General features: G+C 34.4%; 4 protein-coding genes and 1 long non-coding RNA gene across 8 annotated transcripts in view; 4 read left to right on the top strand and 1 right to left on the bottom strand.

Annotated features, from left to right (window-relative positions):
• The first annotated feature begins 242 nt into the window (after nucleotides 1-242).
• LOC136807067 (uncharacterized) lies at nucleotides 243-13355 on the top strand. The gene is made up of 13 exons (XM_067063635.1): nucleotides 243-343; nucleotides 2660-2737; nucleotides 2867-3070; nucleotides 3565-3639; nucleotides 4064-4309; nucleotides 6076-6159; nucleotides 6452-6514; nucleotides 9857-9928; nucleotides 10098-10286; nucleotides 10632-10706; nucleotides 11312-11572; nucleotides 11736-11819; nucleotides 12042-13355. Exons 2-13 carry the CDS (start codon nucleotides 2666-2668, stop codon nucleotides 12087-12089), a joined length of 1473 nt encoding a protein of 490 aa, XP_066919736.1. The 5' UTR covers nucleotides 243-343; nucleotides 2660-2665; the 3' UTR covers nucleotides 12090-13355.
• LOC136807196 (CD63 antigen-like) lies at nucleotides 7168-9873 on the top strand. 2 transcript variants are annotated; one of them, XM_067063780.1, is made up of 6 exons: nucleotides 7168-7332; nucleotides 7489-7692; nucleotides 8315-8389; nucleotides 8621-8875; nucleotides 9038-9121; nucleotides 9574-9873. In XM_067063780.1, the coding sequence occupies exons 1-6, from the start codon at nucleotides 7255-7257 to the stop codon at nucleotides 9640-9642; spliced, it is 765 nt and encodes a 254-aa protein (XP_066919881.1). In that variant the 5' UTR covers nucleotides 7168-7254; the 3' UTR covers nucleotides 9643-9873. The 2 variants fall into 2 exon arrangements, with proteins under 2 accessions (XP_066919881.1, XP_066919882.1); XM_067063781.1 differs by lacking the exon at nucleotides 8315-8389.
• A 123-nt stretch (nucleotides 13356-13478) lies between the features above and the next one.
• LOC136807192 (protein MFI-like) overlaps nucleotides 13479-27423 on the top strand; it is a 51138-nt gene continuing 37193 nt past the window's right edge. For all 3 annotated transcript variants that reach the window (XM_067063773.1, XM_067063776.1, XM_067063774.1), the window contains exons 1-8: nucleotides 13479-13681; nucleotides 15092-15144; nucleotides 15980-16068; nucleotides 16590-16743; nucleotides 17554-17630; nucleotides 19342-19495; nucleotides 19637-19729; nucleotides 20083-20136. In XM_067063773.1, the coding sequence (XP_066919874.1) occupies nucleotides 13630-13681; nucleotides 15092-15144; nucleotides 15980-16068; nucleotides 16590-16743; nucleotides 17554-17630; nucleotides 19342-19495; nucleotides 19637-19729; nucleotides 20083-20136 (726 nt within the window). In that variant the 5' untranslated portion in view covers nucleotides 13479-13629. The remainder of the gene's footprint in view (nucleotides 13682-15091; nucleotides 15145-15979; nucleotides 16069-16589; nucleotides 16744-17553; nucleotides 17631-19341; nucleotides 19496-19636; nucleotides 19730-20082; nucleotides 20137-27423) is intronic.
• LOC136807186 (uncharacterized) lies at nucleotides 22460-23758 on the top strand. The gene is made up of 2 exons (XM_067063768.1): nucleotides 22460-22782; nucleotides 23003-23758. The coding sequence occupies exons 1-2, from the start codon at nucleotides 22584-22586 to the stop codon at nucleotides 23707-23709; spliced, it is 906 nt and encodes a 301-aa protein (XP_066919869.1). The 5' UTR covers nucleotides 22460-22583; the 3' UTR covers nucleotides 23710-23758.
• LOC136807314 (uncharacterized) lies at nucleotides 25289-26736 on the bottom strand. The gene is made up of 3 exons (XR_010846665.1): nucleotides 26549-26736; nucleotides 25978-26056; nucleotides 25289-25733 (listed from the first exon to the last, which is right to left on the bottom strand). It is a non-coding gene; the product is annotated as an uncharacterized lncRNA (long non-coding RNA).

Genomic DNA, 27423 nt, shown 5'->3' with positions numbered 1-27423 from the left:
TAAGCTAGCCCTTACATTGTAACAAAACTAGCGCCTTTTTGTAGTTCTTCTTCGTAGAGTATTATAAGGCATTCTTTGTGAATTTTGAAATATTTCATCTTTTCAAGCTTTTAGAACTCAAAGTTTTTTATTTTGCCAAGGGTCAGTATTAGGGTAGTCTTTGCTGAAAGCTGGATTTGAGAGCAAAATTTATGTGTAGATAAAAAATAGCTTCCTGGATGGAGTACCATTACGTCATGCATCCATCATAAAAAGGGAAAGAGCGCTGATAAGAACATCAAAAACTCCTTCACGAGAATCACAACGAAATTCAAGTTCAAAACTGAGGGTATCAAATTAAAAGGTATGAGTTTGTTTCCTAGATTTTGTTTCTGTTATTTGATTATTTGAATTCAGTACAATCAACTTAACATTTTCTATTCGAAGATTTGAAAATCCCCCTTGGAATTTTTTGTAAAAGATTTAAAAGGCAGGAGGGATGATATTCTCTCTAGACTAGAATTTTTCATACAGTCTCAAAAAAGATTTCCCATGTAGAGGGTCAGATAATCTATGAAGGACAAAAAACAATTATAAAGAGATATCAATTCAAACAACCACCAGTTTCTTTTTATTATTAATTTCCATCCAACAAATTATATATGTATATGGAAAATAATCTTCTCGACTGACTCCTGAGTTTTATGTCAAACTATTATCCAAACCATATAAAAAGATTGCTAAGCAAAGAAATATAGTTTCTATGAGCGATTCCGACCATCTCCTAATATTATTCCCATCTCTAAAAACAGTCTATGCTTAAACTTTTATATCAAGATTACAGGATTTGCCAGTGTGGAAACGATGTAAAATCCACGCCGAATTGTTATTTGTTTAAACTTGGGTCTAAGCCAAAAAAAGTTCCGAAATTGCAGGGGCGCTGTAAGCCCTCCAAACGGGTCTCGGGCTGAGCCACGACCCTCGACATGGCCCGAGAATTCTCGGGCCAAAACTTTTATTGGAATGCGCATAAAGCCCGAGGATGGCCCGAGGATGGCCCGGGCGGGCCTCACGCGGGCCACACGCGGGCTAACTTTTGAAATCATGATTTAAACCCGCGTGTAATTTCAGGACTGCATTTTTTCAATATTTTCTCTAGAAAAACTTGATTTCACTTAAATATTTGCTATTAAACTGGTCCTGGTTTTAAACTTTGAAGCGTGGTCCACGAGGAGTTTGTTAAGTTTATTTAGCAAGATGAACTGGATGAAACACGACGAAATAAATTAAAATTAACATTTTCACACATTTTCAACGTCATTTTCACGTTTTAATTTCATTATGACTGGACAAGCTGGGATTAATCAATGTAATCTTCTGACACAGGCACAAATGTATAGGTTAACAGTTTACGTCTTAAGTCGTAGCCCGAACGTGGCCCGAATGATTCGGGTCAAGTTCGGGCCAAAAGAATTGATAGGGTCTCTCGGCCCGAACATGGCCCGAAGAGGCCCGAGAATTCTCGGGCCATGTCGAGGGTCGTGCTGAGCCCTGGTCAGGTTTCAGCAGGCGAAGCCCCCCCAAAGCCCTGAGATATTAAGTCTTCCATCCCACGCCAAAAGTTGCTCAAAATAAGCTTTATTTATCTATATTTACACTCTACTACGTCATTATATGGCAATCGAGGGAGAGGCAGAGAGCGAGGTGGATGAAATCAGGTGCTCCTCTTGTCTTGAAGAGCTTGACTTATACGTCAATATCTTACTTTATATCAGCTCCTTACGCCAATACGCCCAAAGTAATTACTGCCTTACCATTTCCACAGTGTAGGATTTGGAGTGTGGGCGGCCGATTTTACTTTCATTTTCAGGTAAAAAATCATTGAATAAAAGAACTTAAAATCTTAAATATTTTAATTTTGAAGAATTGGTGCAAAAAAGTGAAACATAGAAAAGTTTCATTTTTTATTGCATTAATTAAAATGGGGATTTGGAAATTTTTCTATGTTTGTTTTTTTGTGCAAACCCCTGTAACTAAGGGCAAATAGGGGCTAAGGCTGGACTTAAAAAAATGTTGGTTTGCCGTCACCCGGCCGACCCTACCTCGAAACCTGCCTCGAAACCTGCCAACCCAAAAAAATTTATTGCCATTTTGAAGAAGATTTTTTTTCTTCAAAAACTTCAAACAATAAAAAATCAAAACTTGTATCTTGTTTGTCTCAAGCATAAGAATCGTAAATTCCCTGCTATCACTTCTGTTAACCCTTCCATGGACAAAAATTTCATAAATCGCCAAAATAAAAAAAATTCAGACCGGCCGACCCACCTCCAAAATCTAGGGTCAGGTGACAGCAAATCAACAATTTTTTAAGCCCAGCCTAAGATGTTGGCTTGAAATCAAAAATGAAACCACTAAAAACGAAAATAATTCTGTAATCTTGATATACAAGTTTAAGTCTAAACTGCCTACCACTAGAGTTGCATTGGGTGACAAAGAGACTTAAGGTTTCACATTTTTCACCCTGGAATGCAAAATCATAAAATTTAGTTTTTTAAAAACAAGTACGTTTGGAAAAATCCCTACTCTGTTTGAAAAAGAAATTGATTTTTTCCTCGTAAGTCAATCCAACAAACCAGTTATACCAGAGAATATTTTATTATTTTTGCTATAATTTCTTTAGTTCAAAATGTCAAGTCAATTAGAAGGTGGACAAACTTGCATCAAGTATTTGGTGTTTATTTTCAACTTTCTCTTCTTTGTAAGTATTTGAATATATGTATAATTTTCATTGAAAAAAAATTCATTTCTACTGTTATTTCTATTTCAAATCAGGTGACAGTAAACCTTTAAAAGGCTAGTCTTAGTATTTGCCTTTAAAATCTTTCAGATAATTGGATGTGGCTTACTTGGTGTTGGAATCTTCTTGAAAGTTGGGGATGACAAATTTATCAATGTTGCTGAAAGTTTGTCAACAATTTCTGAATACATTACATTGGGCAATTTGATGATTGCTGTTGGTATCATCATTGTAGTTGTTGCGTTCTTTGGTTGCTGTGGAGCCATCAAAGAAAGTCAATGCATGCTTACAGTTGTAAGTCACCCTTTTGTTGGTTTACAATTGTTTTTCATTCATAAAATTTGAAAATAAAGGCTTTGGGACAGGAGAAGTTTTCCATTGTCCCAGGGACAAAATCAGTGTATCTTTTGGGTATTTTTCTCACTTTTTGTCCCATGAAACAAAAAAGAAACCATAGGACACATTTTTTTGTGTATTGGAGCATGTTGCATTACACCAACAAGAAAAAAAATTCTCATGTCCCCAAGCCTTAAGTTGGATTGTTACTTTTTTTAAGTACAAACATTAATAGTTTTATAGCCAGTCAGCTCTGTATCTTTCATTTTCGATAATCTTCTGGTTGACCTGGGTTGACATTGATTATCGCCTTATTAAAGAACTGCTTTTAATAAGTTTAGAAATTGTTTTTGAAAATTATCCATGTGTTTCCTTTGTGGTTGAATAATTCCAGCTTTGACAAAAATCATTTTTAACCTGTTTTACTTGATTGATCTAATATTTCTCTATAGTTTTTCACATTTCTGATGTTGATCTTCATCCTTGAATTGGCTGGTGGGATTTACGGATTCATCAACCGAGATGAGGTGAGAAGAGGTTTCTTAGCTTCAGTTGAATCTGAGAATGTCTGTATATGTCTGTCTGTCTGTCACCTCAAAACTTTGGGGCAGGCTACAGACTTCAAAAATGGTCAGATTTGGCTGAAATTTTGCACACTTATTCCCTGTTGTTCCTTGGGTGAATATCACAATTATCTGTTCTTTTCTACAAAATTTTGATTTTTAGGGGTGTGGTCACAAGTTTTTTAGCCAAAACAAGACTAAAACTTTTTCGTTTATCAAAAAAATTTTGCTGATTTTTTTATTTTTATTTTTATGTTTACAATTGCACAAGCACATTCAATAATTTATTATGATTTAAGTTGCATAATGGCATTATATACAAATATATATTTTTGTATTTATAAGAAACTGATGAATCAGAGCATTTTTGTTTTTGCTTATGTCATAGATTGAAAATCAATTGAAGAAAGATTTTCAGGATGCCATCAAAAACAAATACAACGGAACTGACAATTCAGCAATCGACAAAACTATTGATGAATTTCAAAAAAACTTTGAATGTTGTGGTTACACCAACTATGTAGACTGGAAGGATTCCAAATATTTTGATAAAGAAAAAAGCATTCCAAAATCATGCTGCAAAGATGTAAACAATTGTAATGACTCGAATGATCCAACTCTCTTTCAATCAAAGGTCAGTGATATTTTAAACATTTGTGCAATGGATGTTTCTTTTGACTTTCATTTTTTAATAAATCTCTTTCTTTTTGAAACTTGATATCCACTGGTAAAAAATTTGTTGACTCCAAAAAAATAAATCAAGATGTATGTCTGGAATTAAAAATCTCTTGTTTTATTTGTGATAGAGCCATTGCTACTATATTTTCTTCCGTTCAGACTTTGTCTTGATTTATTTTTTGTCGCCAAGTATTTGCAATTTTTTTGGGGGGGGCAGCATTCTAAAGACATTTGCTTAAAGGGCTCTTCCATAAATTTTCATATACAGGATATATTGGATATTTTGTGCAAGGGTAGTGAAAAATCTACAAAATTTGCCTTGTTTTGGGGGCAAAACTGCTCTGTTTAGGGGTAATTATGAATGTCTGGGGGTCAACTGATACTTGCAGGGGGTTAGATCTGTTTTCTGGGGGTCATAAGTCACAATGTCTGAGGGGTAAATTTCCAAAAAAAAATTTATTTTCCACCCCCAAACTTTTTCTGGAAGAGACCAAACTATGAGTGTAATCATTGTATTGGAAGTATCACCAATTGCCAACTAGGAATGGGCTCTTCCAGAAAAAAATTGCACATGGGGGTGGAGGATATAACAATTTTTAGTGATTTATCCCCCGAACAGGGTGACTTTATGCCCCCGGACAATAGGTTTTACCCCCTGGACAAGCATCTGCTGACCCCCCGGGCACCCCAAATTACACCCGGACACCCCAAATTACACCCAAACAGAGCAAATTTACACCCCGGACAAAATATCCTCCACCCCCCATGTACAATTTTTTTCTGGAAGAGCCCAATATACTCATGTTTGAACCAAAAACTGCCAACTACAAGTAGAACCATAGTAGTGTAGGAACTTTACATTAATTTTAATTTAACGTAGCTTAGTGAGTTCTGTTTATTTTATCCTGCTGGGTAAAGTATTAAATTAGAAAAAGTATTCTATTCAAATTATTGTTTTGGTTTACAGCTGTCAGGCTGTTGAAATGACATTAATAAAAATTAATATGCTACGCAGTACTACCAGTTGTTTGTTCTGCAAATTTTAACAAGCAATGAAAGCCCTTTGACGGTGAACAGTTAATTGGAGCTAGGGATTCTTTCTCTGGAGTTTGTGTCACAGGGGGGATCTTTTTGCATAGGTGTTAAATCTTTGAAAAATAGAATTGAACTTTTATTGGGCTTAAGGCAATTACTTTTTTATTTTCTGGTTTACGGAATCGCCGACGTTTTTTTTGCAAAAATAAAATAAAAATAAAATTGGATTTTACAAATATTTCATTTATTTATGCTCTTCCGACCTTGTACTGAAAAGCCATAAAAAGGAAACTTTATAGAAAATTACATTTTATAAAAGCAAGAAGGGCAAGCAAAATGGTCAGTGTCCAGGTCTTTAATAAATTAAACACAATTTCCCTACTAAAAACGTTCTTTAATGTATGTAAGTTTTCTCTAAACATAATTTTTAAATTTTCTCCAACATTAAAGTTTGAAAAGAGCAATTTTATTTTTATTTTTTTCCATCCTCCGGTCCAAAAGATCATCTTTGAATGTCCGTAAACCAGAAAATAAAAAAGTAATTACCTAATAGATTCAGACTAAGAGACTAACTAAAGGGTTTCCTTGTTCCAATATTAAATACTTTGCTTGATGTACACTTCTGAATTTGGTGAAAAGTAAAGTTATCACTGAACTGTAATCATTTCTGATCATTTTGTTTTAAAGGGATGCTTTAAAGAAGTTGTTGATTGGTTCAAGGATAACGCATACGCAGCAGCTGCTTGTGGTATTGCTTTTGCTGCCCTTCAAGTAAGTTGTTTTCATGAAAGATTTTCTTAAAGTATACCATAATGTAGCCTACAAACCTCTAAATTGTTGGACCTGTTTGACGTAAATAAATGCACAATAAAGTCGAGCTGATCATTTTTTGAAATTTAAAAAAGTTTTGTTTGATAACCACTATTCTTATTTGACCCCTTCAAAATTTTGAACCATTCCTCTTCCATCTTATTAAGATGTAGGGTTTATAGTTTCCCATTATAAGAACAGAGCCAAAGTTCAGAAATGGATAGACACAGAGGAGAAATTTTTTTTGTTTCAGGTTATTGGTCTTATCTTTTCTATGTGCTTGATTTGTGCGTTGAAGAGAGCTGGTACTGTTGCTTGAGTAAGAAAAGTTGGAGGGAAAAACCAAATGGTGAAAGTATACCGAAGTATACAGTACTGTACAAGCATTTATGTATCACTTTGTAAAATAATTCATCTCAATTAAGCACAACTTTTGCACTGGTTTTTGGTGACTTCGAGTTGATTTGCTTTTGGTTGACAATTCCTTTGATTTTTTAATGTATAAAGTATAAAACCATTTTATTTTATGCCTTTTTTGCTTTGTGATTTTTCCATTTTCTTATTTTATCTTTTTATAGACAAACTCCTTCTATTTGTAATAGTAATATCTTACAGTATCTTATCGTTTTTTTTTTACTTTAACTGACTCCATTATTGTAAATGTATGACACATTTCTAATGTATTAGAATTAATGAAAAGATTTGATTGTTTTCTTGGTTCTTGAAATAATACTGATCTTTAATGGATGTTCAATATTATGTAATAGAACATATCTCTTTGTTGTAATTAACATTTGGTCATGATTTTATGAAATAAATGTTAACTTGTATGTGTATTTATGCCTTGCTTACCAATCATTAAGCATCTCATTAAATTATCCCCATGACAATGATTTAATTACTGTAGTATAATTGCTGCTGCATAATGATGACTCTCTTTTAATAATCTACTTTTTTTTTTGAATTTGATACACCAACTGTTATATGTGCTCACATAAATGCTAGACAACTTAATTACCTGTTATCTTGTTGATATGATAAATAATATTCTTTTGGATGAAAATGGCTCAAAATCTTTCAAAGAAAATCAAGATTACCAAATTCCTACTTTTATCTTACATCATTTTATTCTTTGTAAGTTTTGTTTATTGTCCCTTTCACTTTCATATTTTCCAAAAAAAAATTACTGAAACCCACAGTAAATAACTTAAAATTTCATAAAAAAGAGTAAGAAACATGAGTGCTTGTTACATTTTATCTGAAAATTACTCTATCGGTTCAATATTTTAGTTACTTGGATCAGCACTGTTAGTACTAGCCATGGAAAGTAGATTTGGAAAGCAAGATTATATCACAGTCACTGAAAAAGTCAGTTATATCACTGGATACATGGCAGCAAACACCTTCTGTATTATCATTGGTGTGATCATGGTGATTGTTAGTTTCTTTGGATGTTGTGGTGTCATTGCAGAACATTCAATAATGGTTCTTGTTGTAAGTTCAACTGATTTTTTGTTCATACACAGCTATTTGGTCTTAAATGATTTTATCAAATAACTAAACGCTCACCCTATTTTCACTTTTGCCCTTCTGGATTTGACTGGTTTAAAAATCAGTTGGAATAAAATTGAACATCAAGTATTTTGTCTGTAGTGGCTTTGTATTTAAAAACTCAAGATGTTTGTAATGAAAGGGAGAGATGAAATCTGTTAAGTAATCAAAGTTCTTTCACAGAATTTTTTTTCTCTCATCTTATCAGGCAAAATGATCTTATGTTGCTTTTAACCAAAGAACTATTTTATATGTGAGTTGAATCAGTAATGAATCACTCTTCATCGCAGGGGCTCCATTTAAATCAAAACTTTATCAATTCCTGCTAAGTTGTTTGAATATTTCTTGACAATATTTTTCTAATCCTCTTTGAAGGGTCTACTTGTTATGTTTTCCCTCACGTTACATTTTATATCATCCTCTCTCCATCTTAGTGTGGTTTTATGAAAATGATGAATTAAAAATAGTCCTCTTTCTTATGTGAATGTATATTGTAAGTTCTAGTACTGTTTTGTTTCAAAGATGTTCTGGTCTAGTACTTTGGTCAAATTTTCTTTCTTTATAGCTTTTCGTCTTCATGGCAATTATTTTCATCTTTGAAATGGCCATTTGTATATACGGGTTTGCTAAAAGTGATCAGGTAAAGCTTCTCAAGAATGTGATATATCAAACAATAACAAATCTTATAATCACATTTTATGTCTACTCTATGCTAACATTTAATGTCAACTAGCTTAATGCTCTAAACTGATTTACCAAAAGGACATGATTTCTCTCTAATCAACTGAAAACTATCAGTTGTTTAGGATTTTGTGTTTTCTCTGGTATTACTGTCTCGGTGTTTATTAGATATTTTTTGCATTTTACTTAGTTAAGGGATCGTTTAGAATCTACATACCTAAAAAACATTCAAGCTCTTTATACCAATGACACTTGGAGTCAACATGCGGCAGCTATCGACAATTTTCAAAGGAATAAACAATGTTGCGGTTACCACGGTATTGAGGATTGGGACGATTCACATTTCATGAAGGAAAATGGTCATTATCCAATATCATGCTGTAAAGAGTTGAATTGTTCCATAGAAGCAGTTAGATCATATAAAAAGGCGCATTTCTACCAAAAAGTAAAGTTGATTTTGATCCTCACTACCTTTAGATTTTAAAACAATGAACAGCATTTTTACTATCCAGATATTTGATGTGTAAATCTCAAAAGGAAGTTTTCTTTTGATTACTGTCTTTGTCATGCCTTCTCACTCCATCAATTTTCATATTTTTTGCTTTAGGGGTGCTTTAAAGAAGTGGTTAAATGGTTGACTAGGAATATGGAGATTATTGGTATCGTCAATTTAACCTTTGGCATTCTTCAGGTAACATCCATTAGATTCAATTTCCAAAAAGGTTTGAAAACTAAGACTTCCATTTCAGTGTCCTGAAAATATTTGGTTTTCTTGATGATTGATTATTTTGCTGGATTTTTCTACTGATATTTTAGCAAAACCTGTTTTTCACGCTAAGGCTAAAATGACAAAGAGGTGAAAAGTAAACACATACATTTGGCAGATTTTGTGGGGTTAAGTTGAAGCCACAAAGTTGAATATCGACCAAATTTTTAAAATCTAATACCAGATTCTCTCTGCCATTTGTTCTTTGAAATCATGAGTTATATTCAGGTTATATTTTAGTGAAACAGTTCTGTGTATATTAAATCCTTGTGGAGAATTACAATAACTTCCTGATAACAATCACATCATCTTAGCATCACATTCAGAAATCTCTTGAAGAAATTGATCAATTAACTATTTTTCTTTTGCTTTCTTAGATATTTGGCATGGTGTTGACAATGATTTTATATTGTTTCGTCAAAGATATGCTTGTTATTACTTCCTGAGTGAAGGAGTTTTTAAACAAACTATTGCTGTTAAACAATTTTTGAGAAGTTGACAAATGTGTATCTTGAGGCTTCAATGTTTTGAAAGAGTATAACTTATCACTTAATAATGGTTTAGCTGATATGTAGGTTCAACCAGTGTTTTTATAACAGTCTGTAAAATATCTAATCCATTTTCATTTGTTTTTACAGATAAAATCAGTAGTAAAAAATAAACGTAATAGAAATGTCGAAATCTTGTTCATGTTTGAAGTACCTTCTCTTCATTTTCAACTTCTTGTTCTTTGTAAGTAAATTGTAATAACCAAATGAGACAGATATCTATCCGTATCTTCTTATATTTTCTTGTAATTTTATACTACCATGTAGTCAAGGTGTATTCAATACCTTCTTTTGATAAAGGTGGTTGTGCTTTCTTGTTCTTGTTGAATTATCTGGTTTTTCTTTCCTAACAGTTGATTGGCTGTGCCATCCTTGGACTTGGAATATGGTTGAAAGTTGAGAAAGGTGATTACGTAGACATCTCCCAATATGATTACCTGTCAGCAGCAAATGTGGCAATCGCTATTGGTTCTGTTATTCTGGTCGTTTCATTTCTTGGATGTTGTGGCTCCATCAAAGAAATTGCTCCTATGTTGATCGCAGTAGGTTCAAATTCCCACTTAGTGATATTTTGCTGTCTTTTTTATTTTACATTAATGATGATGAAATATTTATTAGTCATTTATTTTTCTGCTTTTTACTGTCCCATTATTCATCAGATATTACACACAAGTATCTTTTTGACAATTTATTCTCTCTTTTACGACTAGAAATACTAATGTTGTTAAACAGCATTACATGGAAATCGTTGTTCTCATTGTTAACAATTGCAGGCATATGATCAACGACTAGAGGCAACCCAATTAAGTCATCTTCAAATCTTTGCAACCTTCAATTGAAAGAAAGAATGAAACACTCCCGATTCATAAAGCTTTACTTTTATTTAGTTCTTTGTGTTACTGGTGATCATATTTTTGCTGGAAATTGCTATCGGTATTTTCGCTTATGTCCAGAAAGACGATGTAAGTAAAGACTATTACTGTTTGACTGTCTTTGAACTGTTCTTGTTGTACGACTTCAATCCTTCATAATGGGCTCTTCCAGGAAAAATCGGGTAAGGGGGTGGAGGATAAGTTGTCCAGGGGTCCGAAAAAATGTTCTAAAAATTGCTTTGTCCAGGGGGTAAATCTGCGATGCTAGTAAATTTTTATGTCCAGGAGATTAAATTGATGATTGTTCATGGGTATAATCCATGTCCATGGGTTTAAAAATGAAAATGCCCAGGGGTAATTCCCACCCCCAATGAACGGATTTTTTCTGGAAGACCTCATATTTATGTTGATTCACAATACCACAAACTACCTAGTGAATATGTCTTCTAAAGTTAATTCTTTTGCCCTGATTATTTGGAATTAGTTTGCAACTAGGACATTCTCATTCCAACCCCATCGTTTATAGATTTGGTTTGATTTGATTTCGTTTGATAGATTACTTATTCCAATCCTCCTGCGTTTTCAAAAGTTTTACAATCTGGAAATCTTGCTGAAAATCTGGATTCAAAGTGTACTGTGTTTGGACAAAGACATAACAGTAGCTATATAAACATTAACTTGATTTCATTTTTTAGTTGGAAACAGAACTGCAGAAGGATTTGACTCAAGCAATGCTGAATAAATATGGTGAATCTGGTGAAGGTGGTTTGACTAAGGCTGTAGATGATTTTCAAAGAGATTTTCATTGTTGTGGCATTGATATATATACTGATTGGAGGGGTTCTAAATACTATCAAAAGTTTGGTAAATTTCCGCAAACTTGTTGTACAGATGGACTAACAAAGGCATGTCCCACTGAGGTTGTTGCTGAATGGCATCGTGTTTACAAGCCTGAAGTAAGTGTTTTTAATGGGATAGTTTTACTCTACTTCCTGTTAGCATAGCTTTAGATTTTTTTTCTTTTAAAAATAATTACTATCTTATTGAAACTTAACCTATTGCAAATTGGTTCAGACTTTTGCATTTCATTTAATATTCAACATTTTATTATTTTTGTAGGGATGTTACATCAAGCTGAAAGATTTCTTGAAAGATAATTTCCTTTATATTGGAGTCACTGCAATCGTCTTTGCAATATTCCAGGTAAAAGAAAAAATGCTGAGTTTGTCAATAGTTTGAAATTTGTTCATCATTTTGTGAAGCAATTTTTGTAGAAAAAAAGCATCATGATATAAAGTTATTTTTAAAGTTCTTTAAGATTTCTCTTGATGTACTTAAAATTTGATTCCAGATAATACATCAGTAAATACCATTCAATAAAGCTTCATAGATTGACTTCAGATTCCGCAATTTTTTTCTTTATAGGTACTGGGAATGATATTTTCAATGATTCTTTACCGAAGCATTCGATGAGGAAAATAATGGAGAGAGAAAATTGTCTGTATTGCATTGTTCTGGAAACAGATGACGATGGTATTGGAAGGATAGTGATTGTATCTTGCTGCTCCTGGTGAGGCATGCAGACTCCAGGCTATTGGTGGTCATATGTTTGGTTGACTATGTTAAGATGGAGATATTGTATTGGCCAGAAAGTTTAACATATTAAATGCTGGTTTGATTTGAATTACTATTGTGGATTGGAAAGTTTTTGAATTCAAAGTGAATAAAAATGAACTATCAAAAACTGTTAAAAAAATGTTTTGGGTGTTGGAAGTGAAAATTTATTGAGAAAATAATACAATCTACTTCACTATTTCATTGGTTTTTAATTGTTTTTAGTTTTCATATATATTTTTTTAATTTTGATTTATTAAACTTATTTAGATTCATACCATGTCACTATCAAAATGTGTAAAAGTATCTATTATTGATTTTTGTCTTTAAATACTTGTGCTGTTTTCATAAAATATGAACTAATCTTTTATATATTTTTTATTTCCACTTATCTTTAAGTCGGCTACTGTAAATATCATTTTTCTGCTTTTTATCAAAAATTCTGTTTATTTTTATTAAGGTAATATTTATTACATTTGATTATATAATTCAAAAGTATCAAAAGATTTTCCACCTTTCTTCAATTTTGTTTATAATGTAGATTTTAACTTCGATTTTAAGCTTCCTTTATTATTTGGGATGACACTTCATGGTGCTACAATAATTCCTGGATCCTCCTTTCTGTACCTAAACCTTTTCACTGGAATTTTATAATGTATATTTAATGAGATGATTACTTGATATATTTTTTGGTCACGATTTGTTCTTATCGCAATCGTTTAGCCTTACATTGTTTTTCACTTCATATTTGTCGAAGGTTCAAACAGCTGAACATAAATAAGTATGCAATCAGCTAGCTATTGTAAATCCCATTAAAAAGTTGTAATGATGCATGAATTGCATGTAAACTTAATCCGCATCAATTTCCTCCTTAGCAATAATCATGTTTTGTAATTCGAATGCCACCTCCATAATTAGAAAGTGATCTAAATACGTGGTTTATGGAATGAAAAGAGCTGTTTGTTTACACTCTAGCGTCACTCAAAATTAGCCATATTTTTCCTCCTTAAGAGTTGTGAAGTGCCTTTTCTACCCACGTTCTTATTTCCCTTACATACACAACATTAACCCATACATTTACTTGATAAGTATCAATGAGAATATACAGAGTTTTTCCTTCAATAACGAACACTTGTTTGTCACCATTCCCTGCTTTTAAATTACATAGAAAGCCTTATACCACCTTACCCTCTATATTTCTTTCTTTCATTTCCATCGCCCTTTCCTATCCTTTTCCTTTACAGTAAAAAAGTGAAATAGAAAAACAAAACAAAAGAAGATGAAAACAAAATATAAATAGTTTTACTGTCATTGGTGTCAATCAACAATCACAGAATGGAGATATAACTGAGACAAAGAACTGAATGTTGATTTGAGGAAATTGGTTTTATTGGTCAAGATGTTTAACCAGCGTGATGTTCAAAGGCTCAGTATTGCTTCTGGAATGCCAGGTAAAAATTCTCCCCTCAAAGAAAGGATCTGGGAAGAACCAAACACAATTCAAGCCTTATAACTTATAATTTGGCCTCTGGATTTAGCTCTGGATATATGAGAAACAATTTTTTGTACTTTATTGTTTTTGTTAGATCCATTTACAAAGTGATTACTATATTACATATGGTATTAGCATCTGCGTGCACTTTTTAAACTACGCCTCATCTAATTATGTGTTAAGTAATATGAATCACTTTCACCCTCTGTGATGATATCTCATTAAAATCTACATGGAAAAACCTCTTAAATGGCATTAATGACATTCGTGGGTTTGAATAATATCACGTGATCTCCTTAACTGCGTCGTGACGGGTTTACTACAGTGTAGATAGTACCTTAGCTTTGAATGCCTCCTTTGTTTGATATTTGATTAGGGGAAGTTGTTTTTTTTTTGCACATCTCGACATTGAGTCATGTTTTGTGAAAAAATGAAAGTGCATTCGTCTGTCAGAATACGTATATGCTGAAGCCTGAAAAAAGCACATATCGTATTAGTAAATATTAGTAAATAATATTGCTATTGACAATCATGTTTCCATGTCTTTTTTAATGTCATTTTACGTGACTGCTAACACACTAATATAAAGATTCAAAAATAAAATTATAATTCTCCCTAACACACGAGGTACGATGTACGTAAATCTATATCAGTTTAAATCAACATTCTCTTTTAAAGTTTCGATTCCTAAGTTGTCATGCTCTACAAAACCAGCTTGTTGATAAAATTTTAAAGATATCATCCTTCCAACATCATTTTAACCGGAATAAACCTTGATAACCCTTTTTTCCATTTTTTTCATTTTTCCATACAGTGGTCAAAGACACATCAAGCAAGACTTGTGGGCCTTTTTAATAACGATGGTCTTCATTTGGGTAGCCTAAAAGTCATTCCATTGAAGTGGAAATTAACACACATTTTTCTAACTGTGCAAGAATCCAAAATATCTCAAGTATTATTAAAGCATAGTGTCTTCAAGGGTCTCAGCCTCCTCCAAGAGCTCCTTAGGAGAGCCCTTTTACCTCAGCTTCCCCCTGGAAAATTTAAATAAACAGATACAATCTTTCTATAACGTTCAGCCCAAATTTTGGAATTTTCTCTACTGGCCTAAGAAACTATAACGAAAGGAGTTTGCTACAAATTTGAATTAATATAACGATTGCCTCTTTGAATACTGTTTCATTTAGAACAGACTTTTCGCTATCATTATAGAATAATCGTTGAAACTGGTATAATTTGAGACTCAACTTAATTATAACTTGTGCTAAGGTTTGGCCTAAGTTCATTCCCATGTTATCTTATTTTAAAGTCGTGATGTGTATATAGTAATTTCGAATTTTTTAGAATTTTAGAATAATTTCATTTTTAGAATTGACTGACAAAAACAAGATTTATCCTTTTCTCACCAAATATGAAAGACAGGTACCAGTATTTTTTAGCTTGGAAGGAAACCTTGAAAATCATGGTACTGCGTAGTATTTTTTGTTTGGACAATTAGGAGCTAAAACTCCTCAAATGATTCAATTACCATTACTAAAATTAGGAAATTTGAAGACCCCTGTTGATAAATTCTCCCCTCAGAAACTGAAAGATCCTCCTTGACCCCTCTTATTTTCCCCTCTAATTTGAAATTCTTTAAATTGTCTTTTGCCTACTTCAATCTATACATCGGGTGGGGCTAGGATCCAGGATACCAATCCATGGCCAAAGCTGACTTTTCAAGATTTAATAGTAGGTACCACCTTAAAATTGGTATCAAAGCCAACCCAATCTTCTAAAAAGGGTGGACCTGGGCAAGCTTCGGAAGAAAACAAAGACAAAACTACTAGGCTATCTGGGGCTATGGGTCTGGTATCTGGATGTTGACCCCAATGAAGTATAAGCCCGAAGGGCTAGAATCGAATCTCTAACCTTTCTCAGGCAAGAAAAAGTGAAGCCTTGAAATACACGCCGTATTTTCGATGACGGATTGAATCTAGTAATTCCTTTGTTTTCGAGTGATATAAATTAAGCGGTTAATTTTAGTTTCAATCTGTCATTTGTGTAAAAACCAGGCGGGTCGCTCAAGGCCGCGCAACTTTGGTAGGATTTGTTGGCTTCAAATCCTACCAAGGAGATTCGATTCTAGCCCTTCGGGCTTATACTTCATTGGTTGACCCCCCCCCTTTATACATTCTCGCGTTCTCCAATTACAGAGCTTAAACAAAACTTTATAGCTTGCAAAGTCCACTTAATTTAGTTCTTTAATTTTCTTAAGAAAATCTTGTTGATTTCTGAATGTGAAGAAGAAAGACGGATAGCAGCTTCAATTGAAATTCAAAGAGTATGGCGCGGTCTCAGGACAAGGTATAATTTTACTGAAATGAAAAATATTTTTTCAATTACTTATGCACTTTAGAAAGTCAGAGTTTTTAATGATTTTTAGTAGCCCCTTATTATCGGAGTTATTAGACTCGTATAGTCAAAGTCAAATCCAAATCCAACCTTCTCGTTTTCGTAGCGAGGTCATAACCCACCCTCGTAGTGATGTTTGAAGTTAGACCAAGACTTACCGTCGTTTTGTATAAGATTCTACTTCCCGCACTAAGATTCTTTTCCAGAAAGCTTCTGCTCTTTTTCCTGGGATAACCGGCATGAGACTGGAAAGCGTTTTTTTCTTAAGATACGGAATATCTTGTTTTTTACTTACTAAACCTATAAACTATCCGGAGTACTGGTCTTTTTCCGCTAGAAAATTGGTAGTGGAATCTTAGTGCGGAAAGTGGGAATCTTATGCAAAACGACGGCAGGTCTTGGCCTAATTGGCGTACATCATCTACGTCATTGGAATTCATGACTTACACTTAAATTAACATTTTCTTTTATAGAAAGCTGTTGTTTTCCATTTTGAAACCGGCGCCGTCAGAGTGGAGTAGTTCATATCTGTCCACTGTTTACACAGCCTCTCCCACTGTCTCCGATATCCGAATGTCTCTCAACCCGTCGCGTTTGTCTGAACGAATCAATAGCAGCATGTCTCAGGTATGCTTTCTTAGTGAGATTAAGAATGTTTAATTTAGGGTGAAAAAGTAGAAGGCTTTACTACCATGTGCGAAAAAGCTAAGATATGGAGCTCTGAATGTGATGGTGTTTTCATTTGGCGTGTGAGAGGAAGTCCCAGAATAAATAACCTTCGCTTGATAAAAACAAACAAAACTTTGCCAACCAAAAACTGTCAATATCTAGCCTCAGTAGCAGCAACGATGAGTTGCCAACAAAACATATGCTTATTCTTAAATTGTAAAGTAGCGTAGACTTTTACTAGCCTTTGGTGCTACCTTTTCGTCAACATGAAATAAATTGTTACATACTTACATACAAATCAAGCGACTCTTGTCCCGCAAAAAAATAGTTTGGTATGTACAGGCTAAGGAGGTACAGCCTATGCTTTCGTATTTTCACGCCTATTATATTTTCCTTTCGCGTTCTGGAATTAACTACCAGCCCCACTTCTATAAGACGAGTTATTTTCATTAAAATCGCAGAGTATGGGTATAAGATTAGCATTAGAATGTGTCTAGCAATAGGGTGTAGCCCACACTGGTTGGGTACGAAGCTGTTTTGATATGTATAAACCATTTCAGAACGGTAGACAAATATTTTCATCCGTTTTTTGCCACCTCATGGTAAGCTGTGACTGGATAACTCCAATCGAATCCAAAGTGGTTTTCATATATCTGTAATAATTAGAAATGTCAAGTTGTAATAACACCTTGTTGTCTTAGACCGTATCCTAGACTTTGCGACTCTAACTTAACTAAAAAGCCTACTACTACTAATCTCCTTTTCCAGGTATTCTCAAAGATTGCAATGAGCTATCAACGTTATGCGGAGGAAGGCCACCCTAAGATTGACAGAAAACAAATGCTGTAAGTTTAATTTCCCACACTAATCATCTCTTTACTCAGAGAAACTCTCCTTGGTCCTTTAAGCTTGGTACTCACTTGTTGAAAAAGTGGCGTTTAACACTAAACGCCGGCGTATAACTTTATACGCGCGCGTCTAAAACCATAAGATCTCTAGTGAGTACACTCAATAAACGCCGGCGTTTAATTTATACGCCCGCGTTTAATGTTAAACGCCGGCGTTTATCGAACTTAAAAAAAATATATTTAAACGTGCATATCAAAAAATTTTGATATGTGCGTTTAAAGTTCAAAGGCACCGCAATGTAAACTAGTGCTAAACGCCAATTATTTTGATACGTGAGTACCAAGCTTTAAAGAACCCCATCTCTTATGAAGGAGGTCGACCAAATGTTCAATCTCAAATTACTGAAATTAGCAAGTATTGGCACTATTTTTCATATCTTCATTTTTGGACCTACCCCGGAGATCTTCTAATTTAACCATCGTTCGTTCGTTCGTTCGTCCGTTCGTCCGTTCACCCGTTCGCCTTCTGCCAGCTTTTCTCGAGATTGGTCCATTAGTTTTTTCTGATTTTTTTTCATAGTGATGCAAATCGAGAGTATCCAAAAAGTGACGACGCCCGATAGGGTTTTTTGGACTTTATGCGAGATTGCTTCGTTAGTTTTTTCTGATTTTTTTGCTTCAAGATAGAGGGCAAGGTTCTTTTAATAGTGGCTGAATCAGTTTTTTTTCGCAAAAATTTTTTTGGCCGTAAAAATTGGATATTCTTATTTGGGGAAATTACCTTTTGTCACTTTTAGGGAAAATGAGCATTTCTTGCGACTGCCTTGATATTTGTTTCTGTTTGTTTGGACAATGATTGTAATGTTTAAAATCTGAAGTCCGATTCTCGAAATAATAATTTTTTGGGCAAATTTGGGCCAAAAATACCTAAAAATGGGGTTTTCTGAACTTTGTGTGAAATTGCTTCATCAGTTTTTTCTGATTTTTTACACAGTTATGCAAAATGGTAATCCTTAAAATGTGAGACTTAAAGACTATCAAAAGGAAAATTCTTAGGCAAATTTGGGCCAGATTTCTTATTTGTGGAAGTTGCTTCATTCAATTTTATCTTTAATGAGATAGAGTTATCTTAGGAAAGAAAGGATTTTTTTTGTTTATGCCCAAAATCCTTGGGGCTCCTTAGCTCTAAAACAGCGGAAAGCCAGTGTGAAACAAGTTTCATCATGTTTTCTAGCTTACGCATCTCTATGCTGTGCTGTTATCTTTTCTTTTTCGCTTGAACATTTTCATTTTCATTCAGCATTTTTCCGACTACCTATACCAGGTTGCTTGTTGCATATTATCCTACAACCAAAAAGCTCTCAATAGTTCTTATTAAAAAATGAGATCCCTTAGACCTTTTAGACCCTGTTTCTTTGTTTTTAAGAATTATAGGTATTCATGGCCTCCAATTATCTGAAAAGCATCACGAAAATGATTTTCAAAAGTTTTAAGACTCCCTGTATCAACCCAGCTTTGAAGCACCTTAAACAAGAAAAAGTCAAAATATCGGGGAAAACTTTTGTCACCCTCTTATCACATTTTCCCGACTCCCCATTTGACAAAAGAAAAATCGAGCTTAATTACAGAGACCGTTATTGAAAAAGGTGAGTAAATAAGATTGAAATTGTAAATCTGAAGTAAAATAAAATCAACTTTTCTTTTTTAGAACATTTCAAGGCTTTTGTGCATGGTCTATACAAAATTGGTTTCGTGAAATCATGGCTAATCGAACGCCTCATGCCCATACACCACGCCCGAAACGTCATTTTACCACCCTGGATGCCGTTGTGGCTGTTCAAAGGTTTTGGAGGCGCAATGTGGTAAGAGACAAAATTCATTTTCTATCGTTGTACTGGCAGATCTTTTGCCGGAAAGTTTTCAGTCTTATCTCGAAACTTTTCCGAGTAAAATTATTTTTGAAGCTCTCGTCGAGTCAAATGGTTTTCATTCTTTATTTTCAGAATATCCAAGTGTTCAAATATTACAAAGATTTGATCAATTTTCGTTGTCAAGGGGATGCAAAGTATATGTTGCGTTGCATTAACCCTAAAGAGGTATGATGTTTGCATCGTGTTCCTTCTCTACAGCGTGATTTCGTTTTTTAGACATAGCTTATTGGCAATATGGTTATCTCGATAAAAACTTTATTCTATTGGGCGAAATATTTGTCAGGATGAAAAATTTGCTAACTAAAATTTTTCTCCTTTTTGATTTTCGGCAAATTTATTCCTCCTGCTATTTTAGATGCTAAAATTTCTTCCGCTCAAATCCGCTCAAATAGTCTTTCTTTTCTTAGCAAAGATCTGAAATTGTTGAGTTCTATTCATACAGCGGGAATCTTTAGAAAGTGTGGATGGAATGAAGAAAATGAAAAATGAGCAAGTGTTTGTCTCTTTTTCTTTTTTAGTGCGATCTTCTCGATTCGTCATCTGGTGTTCACGTTCGATTCAGACTGGGCGGTGTAAGTCATGTTCTTCTTCTACTTCGTCACTTTCACTAACCAAGTGATCCCTTGCAGGTTTCGTGTTAAGTTAAACTCTAGATATAGTGGTAATAAAAGTGCTGCGCAATGGTCGGATAAATGGCAGGCCGCGCAAAGAAATTTTGAAAGTCATGGAATCCGTCACTTGCCAATATAGTGTGATTGGGACTAGTGTAAATTAGGACTAAATCTTTGGCGATGAGAATTAAGAATAGGTACGAATAATGCTAACTATCGCTTCATAATTCTTTACAGTTACATGTATTTATTAATTTCTCAATTCTAATGGGTCTGATTCAAAAAAAATCTATGAATTAATCGTCGTGAACGCTTAGAAATAGCTCATGTCTACACTGTATGAACTTTCACACTGAAAATTTTCCTAAATGGCTCGGAATTTGAATAAAATAACCTTAACATGAGCAATTTCCATCTCAGGTTTAAACACCTTTGTACTCTATTTTTGGACCTACCTTAAGGTAGTCCTTTAAATTAACCTTTGTCCGTCCGTCCGTCCGTCCGTTCGTCTGTTGCTAGCTTTTCTCGGGATCGGCTCATTAGTTTTTTCTATTTTTTTGCACAATGATGCGAAATGGCAATGCCTAAAATGTGACGGAGCCCGATTTTCGAAAAAAAAATTTTTCCGGCCGAAAATGGCGGAAATATGCCGGAAAAACTGGTTTTTCGGCATTTTCTCGAGATTTCATCATTAGTTTTTTCTGATTTTTTGCTCAAAGATGCGTATTAACAATGCCCAAAACATGGCTTAGTCCGTTTTTTGAGAAAAAAATTTTTCCGGCCGAAAATGCCGGAAATATGCCGGAAATCGCCGTTTTTCTGGATTTTCATTGGACTTTTTCCATATAATTGGTTGTTTTTTCATTCAAAAACATTATTAATAGCAATGCCCACCATCAAGCATGTTTCAATTTTCAATAAAATTGATTTTTGAAGCCGGAACTTTCTAAAAATCGCCGGAACAGCCGATTTTCGCCGGAAAAACAGTATTTCTTGAATTTCTTGAGTTGTACCTTATATTTTTTCATGAAATTTTGCACACTGATGCAAAATGTCAATACCTAAATTGTGACGGAGCCCGATTTTTGAAAAAAATTCATTTCCGGCCGAAAATGCCGGAAATATGCCGGAAACACTGGTTTTTCGGCATTTTCTCAAGATTTCATCATTAGTTTTTTCTGATTTTTTGCTCAAAGATGCGTATTAACAATGCTCAAAACATGGCCGAGTCCGATTTTTGATAAAAAATTTTTTTCGGCGAAAAATGCCTGAAATCGCCGTTTTTCTAGATTTTCATTGGACTTTTTCCTTACAATTGGTTGTTTTTTCATTCAAAAACATTATTAATAGCAACGCCCACCATCAAGCATGTTTCAATTTTCAATAAAATTGATTTTACTCCCCTTCCCTCTTCCCCCATCAACAATCAATGATAAAATTTTATGTTTTATGCATTTTCGCAAAACGCTATATCGTCTGACTGATTCTTTTAATTTTTCTCCTTATTGCCTTATTATCTAGCTTTCATCATCAGGTAGGTCCATTCAGCATGTTGCTTGTTAGAAGTAACTTCACTATCAAATTTTGATTAAAAGTGACATGTTATAAACTGGTTAAAACAAGAGGCAGCGGTATTGCACTCGACTTCTGATCGGAAGGTTGCACGTTTACGGTCCCCATGCAAATCGACTATCATAGCAAGGTAGCCTCTAAAATGAAAGCCATTGGAAGTTTGGTCCTTGCCAAATTCTCAAGGTCGTTTTAGCCACGTGCCTCTACCAGATCAAATATGCTTATTCCGATAATTGCAATTTCTCGCTGTTAATCTGAAACCCGCTCTGAGTGATGGACTGCGAATCAGTAAAGTATGCAACCATGTCATTAGCAAGATTATGTATCTGGAATTCTCTACGGCTACGGTTAAAGCGGCGAGGGAAATGGCGAGTAAGGCAAGTAATAGCGGGTGAAAGCAAGTTTGATATTTGACGTACGGCATTATGTCTACTTTGCTTATACGGTGTTTTGGTGTTTTTCCCGTACAGAGTAAAGTAGACAACGACATGTCGCTTTTGGTGATAACCCTCATGGGCAGCCTCGCAACCGTAGCCTTAGAATATCTCTGATACATAATCTCGCTATTCTAAAATACACTATGTCCCAGGTTGTCCTTGTTACGGAAGTCTTAAAATAGATTCTAAACATTTAAAAATAGAATTGTCGAACTTTTGACGTCAGAATTGATTTTTCAAATCGAACAAAATCTGACGTCAGTACGTTGTAAGGTCTTCTTTTTATCTTCATTTTACCAACGAAGTTTTTTTTCAACACTCGACTTCAAGACAGCAACAACAAACATCGCTGTTTCTTTCACCAAAAACTCAAACGCTTAAAACTTCAACAACACAAACATGGGTGGACAAAAATTAGGATTTGCCGAAAACTTTATGCTCAGTGGTGTCGCTGCTGCCGTATCTAAAACTGCCGCCGCACCTATTGAACGAGTCAAATTATTGGTTCAAAATCAAGGTGAAATGATAAAACAAGGAACATTGAAAGAACCATACAAAGGTGTGGTCGATTGTACCATCAAAACATTTCAATCTGAAGGTATGATTTTTCTATATTTTCTACTTTATTTTTGTTTTTGAAGATACATACTTTTATTGTAGCCGTGGTCTGTTTTTTTATTTGTATCTATAACTACTTTTTAACAACATTTTATTTCACTCGCGCTGTATTTATGTTACTTATGTGATGAAATCTTTTTTTTTTCAAGAATAGAATGAATAAGAGTGCAATGTCTCACAAACCTATTTTCATTTCATAGGTTTGTATCCATTCTGGCGTGGAAATTTGGCTAACTGTATCCGATACTTCCCAACGCAAGCCTTGAATTTCGCTTTCAAGGATAAAATCAAAGTCTTGTTCAAACAGAGTAAGGATGATGGATACATGGTCAACTTCTCTAAAAACATTGCATCTGGTGGTGCTGCCGGAGCGATGTCTCTATGCTTCGTTTATTCGCTGGATTACGCTCGAACCAAATTAGCTAACGATTTGAAATCAGCTAAAGGTGGAGAACGCCAATACAATGGATTGATCGATGTTTACAGTAAAACCTTGAAATCTGATGGTATCCAAGGTTTGTACCGTGGTTTTGTCATCTCCTGTGTTGGTATCATCGCATATCGTGGATGCTACTTCGGATTCTATGATACTTTGAAACCAATGCTCCTTGGGGATGATGCCTCCCTTGGTGCATCCTTCATGTTAGGTTATGGTGTGACTGTCGTCTCTGGTATCATTTCCTATCCTGTTGATACCATCCGTCGTCGAATGATGATGACGTCCGGAACAGCCACCAAATACAAAGGATCCATCGATTGTACCGTACAAGTCATTAAGAGTGAAGGCGCGGCATCTTTGTTCAAAGGTGCTGGTGCTAACATCCTCCGTGGTGTCGCCGGAGCTGGTGTCCTCGCTGGTTTCGATAAATTTAAGGAAGTTTATATTAGCTTCCGAAACAGTGATTAAAAACTTTGAACATATTATTTTTGTCGAGGAAAAAATATGTATAAAGAAATGTGTAAAAAAAAATAATGAAACTTGATGTTTTTTCTTATCTTTCAAAAATACCAAATCTTTAAGCCTTGAAATAACAAAAAAATTAAGGAAAATCGGTTTGATCTATAGAATCTTTATCTTGAATAGTAAAATCTACTACTAAGTATTCTTCCTATTTGAGAAATAGAAATCCCGTTGTGGCCACTGAACTTCATAAATCTTGGACTAAGCTACACCCGCCATCTTTGATCGGAGATCGGAATGATATCGAAAGTGGTATCAATCCTCATAAGAGAAATTTATTGAAATTTGCCTAATGTCCAACGGCGCTACATTACAAATGTTAATGGAAATATAGATCTAACGCTCTCGCTGCATTTACATCAAAGATTTTAGTTTTTCGGGGAAGAGAAACTGCCGTCATGTTTTATATAAAACCGAGTTTATGTATGTGTGTTTTTCAGCGACGGAGACGGTAAGGTTCTAATTTGGCTGGATCATGACCAACTGAGGACGACGGTAAACCAACACTTTTACCGTCCTCGATTTTGTGGGTTAAAACTGCGGGTTATTCCAAATCGCTTCAGTCACTTTACCGTCCTCAAAAGTGCAAATACATAAACTCGCTAAAGATTAGTGATTGTGTTCGAGTTCGATTTTCTTATCATAAAACCAAAGCGTGATGCAGATGACCGCTTTTTTTCGTTCATGCATCTTATCTTTGATATCTCCATTGTACCAACAAAAGTGGTTTATCACAACCTAATCTTTTTATACATTTACCAACGAGGTACCGTTATTGCAAGGTCGATAAGAGGTAAACCATGGGAAAACTAATGTAAACTTCCTATCTTATTATTTCTGGTTTAGAAGTGGTGCCAAGAATTTAAACTCGACTATCAAATAAAACTAACTTGAAATAAGCGGGTACCCACCCCCCAAACATAAAAATTTCTTCCAATAGAACGTGAACTGTATGTAGTTTTGTGACCTTTTTCTGCCTACCTTTTACCTTTTTTAGGCCTCCTTAAGCTGTTTGACCTTTCATATACCAAAACTTTCGCCTTTGGCGCTAAGATTACAAAGAAAACTCTCTGCGACATGAAATTTTATATTTTCCGCCATTCTTGTGGTCTTATTCTTGCTAACTTTGACCTTCCAATGCCTTATTTTAAAGCTTTTTGAGATTTTCAAAGCGCCTCTAAGAAAGGTAAAAAATTTTACAACCTCGCCCCCCCTCCCCCGGCAAACGAAAACTCTCCATAATGTTTGCTCCCTTTTATCCATACTGGACAAAAAAGCAGGAAAATAATACCATTTTCAAACTATTTTATTCTAGAATATATATTTACAACATTATGATAACGATTTATGATGTATTTGATAGCCTGGAAACCTAGCTCTACTTGACCAGTTTTTCGTTTAGTTTTATTTTTCCCCAATCTAGATCAAGAAGTTTATCAAAGCCACGTTAGGCGATACCAATTTAATTTGTTGTTCTACGGGCCCGACCGACCCTATTTTTGCTAAAATCAAAAAAATAATAGTATCGAATTTCCACTACAATATATTTTACACACTAGTTATTTGTAAAAATTAAACTTGAATAAAGCTGAAAATTAATTCAAGAAATCGAACAATCATAAAAAGCATTCCATACACTAAAATTTTATTATGATCTTCATCGAAGATAAAAAACAAAGTGAATTTTTGGATAGATACTTTTTGGAAAATTTTCTAACAATCTGTCCGTAGAACAACAAATTTAATTGGTCTCGCCTTAATAAGATAAAATACTGCAGAAAATTTCAAAATCCTAACAAAACATGCCTTTCCATTGTCCTTAGAAAGCTTTACAACAACAATAATTTGGTCCACAATCATTAATTGGCCAATTACATCCACGTTCTTTTCCATAGCCAAATGTATACGTTTTGATACTGGTCAGCGAGCCTCTGTTTTTTCGTGTCTTGATGGCATCGAAGCAAGCGAAACTAAAGGAGTTAAACCAAACAATTTAGAACAGTACATGTAACAGAAATGCACTGTAAGGTGGGTCGTCAAAAGGAAACCTCATTTAAAAGTAACAATTATACTAAATCTTGACGGCTTTACTGATTTGCTCTAAAAGGATGACAAATTAAGGCAAGTAATGCAAGATATGCACTGTGAGGTTGTAAAAGCTCTCCTGTTGAGACATTTGATTTAAAAAGATGTAACGTTAGAAATGGTACTTACTTTTCGCGTTGGTTTCCGATGGAGACCAAGGCTTCCGTTTTGACATTCTGGCACAACTCTTTACACGTTGGGGCTTCCCCTGAATGGAAATATATTGGTCAAAGTATATTCCAATTAAAACTTTAGGTTGTTCAAAAATATCACAAGATCTTTTATTTCTAGTTTAGACGGCCGACTTTTCGCCCTGCCTATTCTAATTGTTAAAGTAGGCAAATAAATTAGCAGAAAATTGGCAGTTAGAATCTTTGCAAAAGTCGTTGCATTGACGTCCAAAGAGTAGGGCCTGTTTTTAACCGTTTGCTAATCAATCACAAAAACTTACATTTCGATTCGAAAGAAATAATGTATATTACATAGATTTATAAAGTCTGAAGGGCTAGATATCGTGCTTTTGCTGAAAAAGTGTGCCGAGGTTAGGTAGGAAATCATACCCAAGTCACGTGAAATTACAATAGAATTTCAGCGCTTAACCAATCAGAAGCGGGTTTTCGAAAACCAGCAATATTTTTTGCGATATTCACTTTTTTTTTTGCTTGGAAGAGCTTAAAGCACACCAATCTATGGTATATACCTCCACAATGTCTCCTGACAGCAAACACCCAAGATGGAGTTTCAGCGCGACTTGAACAATAACTTTGTGCTACTTCATCGTTAAAGTGTAATGCGCAACACTGTATCAAAAGAAAAGCAAAAATAATGACTGAACTCTTTGAACAACTCATATTTCGCATGTTGTATCTACTCCCCTTGCCTGTTTCTTCAACCTCTCCCTGAAGAAAGGGCTTCGCAAATGCTGTTACTTCTTTATGTAAAATCCTTCCATTATATAAAACTAGTGGCTTTCCAATGGTCTTTTTTCTTTCTAGCAAAGTAGTTATGTAACTTAAAGTAACGGTTAGGGTTGACACTTCATTGTCAATTCGTCATTATTTTGAATAATGTTTGAGACCATTGTGGTTAAAAAGTTCTTGAACGAACCGATCACGCATCAATTCTTATCTTATTTCAATCAATTTATCCTGTAATACTACTGACACTGGTGTAATCTAACTTGCGCAATAGAATTCTTTCGAAACATTTTCACTGAAGGTTTTAAGATAAGCCTTCGTGTATCTTATCTTGGGACTGCCTCTAAATATAAATCTTTGAATATGGGATAAATAGCCCGTTAAAAAAATATTTTTAATGGGCCTCGGGGCTATTAATCCCAAATCAGCCTCCAAACCATGTTATTACAAGTACAGATGTATTTATCCAATTGACTGGAAATTTTGCAAGTATGCAACAAATATGAATTGCCAACAATTTGTGATCTTTCGGTCGATCTTTTCAAATAGAAATGACGTGAAATAACTTTCGATTTCACCAATTCAAGAATTAGCGTGAAAATTTTTTTCGAATCACCGAGGCCTTGACATTTAAGTTGCCCAAATTAAAAAAAAAATA

This window comes from Clytia hemisphaerica, unplaced genomic scaffold (assembly GCF_902728285.1).
Source record: "Clytia hemisphaerica strain Z4C2 unplaced genomic scaffold, Clytia hemisphaerica genome assembly, whole genome shotgun sequence".
Classification (NCBI taxonomy): Eukaryota; Metazoa; Cnidaria; class Hydrozoa; order Leptothecata; family Clytiidae; genus Clytia; species Clytia hemisphaerica.
Note: the sequence above shows the minus strand (reverse complement) of the source record. Positions and strands in the feature narration are given on the sequence as shown.